General features: G+C 43.4%; 1 protein-coding gene across 2 annotated transcripts; it reads right to left on the reverse strand.

Moving 5' to 3' along the window:
• Window positions 1–539: 539 nt before the first annotated feature.
• LOC100382332 (Transmembrane and coiled-coil domains protein 1) lies at window positions 540–2997 on the reverse strand. Of its 2 annotated transcripts, XM_008645679.4 has the most exons (2): window positions 2028–2997; window positions 540–945 (listed from the first exon to the last, which is right to left on the reverse strand). In XM_008645679.4, exon 1 carries the CDS (start codon window positions 2626–2628, stop codon window positions 2029–2031), a length of 600 nt encoding a protein of 199 aa, XP_008643901.1. In that variant the 5' UTR covers window positions 2629–2997; the 3' UTR covers window positions 540–945; window position 2028. The 2 variants fall into 2 exon arrangements, with proteins under 2 accessions (XP_008643901.1, NP_001168552.1); NM_001175081.1 differs by lacking the exon at window positions 540–945 and having other exon boundaries at window positions 1784–2677.
• Between the last annotated feature and the right edge of the window lie 2359 nt (window positions 2998–5356).

The following is a 5356-nucleotide window of genomic DNA, read 5'->3' on the forward strand; positions in this document are numbered from 1 at the left end:
TGTCAGTCCACCTTTGCGTTAAATGCTCCTGCGATTTGGTCGGTCGGTGCGGCGATTTAGTCAGGGTTGCTTAGCGAAGGCGGGGCCTCGGGCGAGCCGAAGATGTGTCCGCCGTTGGAGGGGGGCCTCGGGCGAGACGGAAATCCTCCGGGGTCGGCTGCCCTTGTCCGAGGCTAGGCTCGGGCGAGGCGTGATCGAGTCGCTCGAATGGACTGATCCCTGACTTAATCGCACCCATCAGGACTTTGCAGCTTTATGCTGATGGGGGTTACCAGCTGAGAATCAGGAGTCTTGAGGGTACCCCTAATTATGGTCCCCGACACCAGTATACTGTAGTCCATACTTGGTGGTTCCATGCTGCCATGTAACATATTGTCATATCTTCAATTCTAAATACTGCACTTAGCTAAAAGTGTTCTATATGCAAATAACTGAATGTTTAAATATAAACTGCCAATGGCATGTGTCTGCAGGCCTTTTTTAAATCGAGATTTAATTTATGAATTTATCCATTAAAATTCAGTTGTAAGGCCATATCATGACAGTAAAAATTAGATTATAGCTCCATATCCCTTGATGAAAATTTTGCAGAACTGTAGATGTGATTCCTGCTCTAACAAATCGAACAGAGAAGTCATATAAACTGATGAAATAAAGAGCAGACTTAGTGTCGGAGACTCCGAGTTGGGTCTAGAGAAGAGATAAATCGAGGCAAGTCTTTCCCCGTAAATGCGGAGAGACCTGATGAGTGAGGACAGCTCTCACCACTACGCCAGACCTGCCCTTCATTTAAACTGCTGAAATACCGAGATTTAATCTAGATATAACCATTCAAAGTGTGCATATTTCCATGCATCAGAGACACTTCTCAAGTCCCCAGAAGATCAGAGTCCGAGCTAGTGCTAAGGATTTGTCATCAACAGTAATAAGTCTTCCATTTTTCTCCTGTATCAAGGACACAGTTTTCAATTAGCTAGTTTCGGGCCAACAGCTTACTAAAAGTGTAAAATAGCAATGCACAAACACTTGCATAGTTGTATTCAATCTACATAGGCCTATAAATGAGCATTGCAAGGCGCAGGGATTGCCATGCACATTACTTAACTAACATAAAGGACAACAGGAATAGATCCTGCACATACGAATGGATGAGCAGATTAGGTGAATTGTAAACTCTAGTAAACTTAGGGTGTGTTTGGTTTGACTTTAGCTTTTGTCCTCTAAAAGCCAAAAACCAAACCAAAGTGTTGATCTATAAAGCAGCTTTTTCTAAAAGCTGACTTTCTCGCAGTGCAAAACTGGAAGCACCCGTGGACCTGCTTTTAGTAGCTTTCGGATGGAACGGTGAAAACATACATCGAAGAACTTTTAACGACTTTTAGTGGTTTCGACCAAACGGTTTTTAGCTTTTTAACAGGTCACAGCCCACAACAGTTTTTTACACAGCTCACAGCTCACAACAGTTTTTTTCACAGCCACAACCTAACCAACCAGACCCTTAGCAACCCCACTGCATTGGGTCACAAAGGCCAATGGTGAAAACAGTTATATATATACCATCTAGATGACCAAGACACTAGAGATTCTCTCGATATAAAAGCACAATACCCAGAAGTGGACCACGGGTGTCTGAATACGCTATTAGTTTGCGTGATTGAGAGCGACACGGAACGCAGACTGAGACCAAAGTGATCAGTGCCATGGATAACGGGACTACTCGTATGCGCATATCAGGATTGTCACGCGCCACGCTGCTAAACCGTCGGGAAGGGTCACACTAACAAAAATCAACCCAATCAATCTGAAACCACCAATCACTCAACACACATGCATCCAAAAGGCCCGATCTAATCTAACAAACACCATGCTGTAGCTTTGTTAACTAGTAAATCTAACAAGCAATTTTCAACAGGACCAAAAGGATCATGATCTAATAACCTTGGTAACTTGTACACTCGAAGTTTAGCACAATCTTCAATCAATCAAGGGCATCAATGGAAACTGAAGCAGAGACATCGATCTAGTACCTCAGTTAACTTTCGGATCGGGCATGGGGAAGAGACCCCCGCCGGCCGCAGCAACCGCGCGCGGCGGGGCGAAGCCGAGCAGTTTCTGGAGGTTGGTTCGGATGCTCATGGAGCAGAGGAAGTAGAGGAAGACCATGGAGCAGTCGGTGGGATCGTTCCCGGGCAGTCCGCGGTGGCTCATCCGCTGGACGAGCGGGATGGGCGCGAAGGGCAGCTTGGCGACGGTGCGGCCCTCGAAGAGGGAGTTGAGCAGGCCGAAGACGACGAAGAGCACGGCGGCGACGACGGCGCCCGACTTGAGCTTGGCAAGCGAGAGCTCCCGCGCGGCGTCCTTGAGGCTGGTCTCGACGCGGTCCATCTTCTTAGCCCGCGACGACGCGGCCTGCGCGGAGGAGGAGGCAGCGCCGGAGGAGTTGGAGCCGGACTTCATGGCGTCCAGCTTGCGTGAGTGGCGTTCGATGGAGGCGCGGAGGGAGTCGTAGGTGGCGGTGCGGTAGATGAGAAGCCAGGAGATGGCCTCGCAGAGCACGGCCGTCGCGGCGGAGATGCCCACCACCGAGAGGCTGTCGCCGTAGCGCAGGGAGGACAGCGCCGACGCCATCTCCTGTTTGGTTCTTCGGCTCCCGCCTCCCGGTGCGATGCGCTGTTGCTGCGGCCAGCCGGGTCGGGGAGAGGTGGGCGTGGGATTCGTCACGGGGGAGACGGAGATCTCGATTTGGCTACGCAACGAACGGGGTTTCGGGGCTACTGCCGCAAGGAAAGGTGGTTGGCTTTGGCTCGCTTGGATTAGGTCTAGGCACTCGGTTAACTGAAATTTTTCAGTTCAGTTATTAAGTTCAGTTTTTAAAAATGACAACCGAAATTCTATATAAGAGCTAGTTTGGGAACTATATTTTCATAAGTAATTTTTATTTTCCCAAGAGAAAATAAACTAATTTCCCTTGAAAAATAAAAGTCCCTTAGAAAAATAGGGTTCCCAAACTAGCTCTAAGAAAAAACGATCCTCAGTTAATTGAAAATATCGGTTTGGTTTTTGTTAAACAAAAAAAAAACATGATACTGCATTACTGCATGTAGGGCTGGACTAGTCGAGCTGAGCTCGGTGCGGTACGGTGGTTGTTCAAGCTCGACCGGCTCAAGAATGAGGCACGACTCGGTCGAAGTTGGCTCGCGAGCCGTACCTAATTAATAGTATTATATTATAAAATAACTAAAACTATATAAATGTGAAATATAAAATCATCATTTAATATAAATAATCTAAATTATCATCAAAGCTAAGAAACGACCCTATTCAATATCTATTATTATTTTATAAATTAATAAATATGACACAGCTTCCAAACCTGAACGGTTTGGCTCGCTCCTTCGATGAGCTTGAAAAACAGGTTCGGCTCGGCTCGTCCGAGGCTCGTGAGTTACTCTGAGATGGGCTGCTTTGAGCTTGAACCGGCTCGCGAGCCTCGAGCTTTTTTCCAGCCCTATGGTCTTGTTTGTTTCAGATTATAATCTCTCAAGTTTATATAATTCAGCATAAATAATTCAGTAGGTAAACAATCACCTAGATTATGGGTCTAGATTATATAATCTAAAGTCCAGATTATGATAATCTTATAATCTCCTCAAGAGTAACTTATTAGAGATTATTTTTGGCAAAAGACACCCACTACCCATAGTTATGTAAATAGAAATTACATTATATGCTATCTTTCTTTCCTCACTTAATAATACATGATGAGATTTTCCATTGTGCCTCTCGTTGCCAACCTTTTTTACCGCCGTTAGCACATGTTTTATTTAGCATTTTTAAAACACGGTTTTTAAAATTTATGTTTGAAATAAAATTGTAGAAAATTTTTACCTCATTGACTCTGGATATCCAAACCAGAAGCGTTATCTAGCTCCATACAAAGGTGTGAAATACCATTTGACAGAGTTTAGTGCGGGACCACGAGCAAGTGGGAGAAAAGAGGTATTCAACCTATTACAATCATCACACAGTAATCATATTCAGCTACGAAAAGTTGTTTTGAAGATGAAATGGAGAATTTTACTGGATTTATCAAGCTATCCAATGTTGAAGCAATCGAAAAATAATACATGCATGTATGGCTTTACATAATCTCCTTCGAGATAGCAAACTAGCTAACGAAGAGTTTGATTGGTGTGATCGAGATGAAAACTATATGCATATTCATTCAACACATCAATATAGTACAAGTCAATTGGGAGATGACGAGGGAGATGGAGACATGAATAATATTCGAGATCAAATTGCAAATGCATTGTTCGCTAAGAGAATGTAATTTTATTTATAGATATTTTCTTCCGGACAAATAAGATGCACAGATCGATAGAATGTTATAAATGTAATAAATATCGAATAAACAAACAAGTGTATTGTTGTCTTTGTGAATAATCTGTATTTGTATAGCTTAGACTACCAAACAACTACATGTAGATTATAATCCAGATTATATAATCTATAAGCAGAAACAAACAGGCTCTAAGAGCAACTCCAAAAGGTTGCTCAAAAGTTATCCTCAAAAAATATGTATTAGGGGTTCCACTAAAAATTTCTTTCCGCGCAATCTTAGCTCTTAGCATATTGCTAATAATTAACTCTCAATAATTTAATCTTCTGACACATCAACATCTATGGCCTATCTGGTAACAGCCGATCTTTTTTTTCTTTCACTGGCTCATCTGGTACCCTGCATGGGTGCATCTACACAGATACGATCAGATAGGTCTGAAGCAAGACAAGAACCTTTGCTTTACCATACATTTTCAAATTGAAAATAGACAAGTCTCAAAGATAGCAACTGAAAGACAACAAGGAGACACACGGGAATATTTTTCAGCCACGTGGGATTGGGGGCGTAGGTCAACCACGAATATTTGTGCATCCGGCTGGAAATGATTCATGTCGCTGAAAAATTAGGAAGACTTTACAGTACCTGTTGGAGCTCGGTTTTCATGTTTCCCCCCCTAAAAACAGATTATTGGAAGGCTACAACTGGTGAACTTGGTCTTCTCTTCTCTACCTACATTCTACATGTCCACCCTAAGACTATCGGCGATTGTGATCAAGCAGATAGATAAGATAAGCACAGGAAAAATTGCCTCTGGAGAGGTGGAGAAATAAATGCAAACAAACAACCACTTGCAGCGTGGAAAATGGCATGTCAACCGAAGAAATATGGGGGCCTCAGAATCCTTGACCTTGCAACTCAGAATGGCACTCTCACGATGAAAAACCTGGACAAATACTTCAACAGACACATCATTCCCTGGGTGAACTTGGTTTGGGAAAACTACTACAACTC

The sequence above is a fragment of the Zea mays genome, chromosome 1 (genome assembly GCF_902167145.1).
Source record: "Zea mays cultivar B73 chromosome 1, Zm-B73-REFERENCE-NAM-5.0, whole genome shotgun sequence".
Taxonomy (NCBI): Eukaryota; Viridiplantae; Streptophyta; class Magnoliopsida; order Poales; family Poaceae; genus Zea; species Zea mays.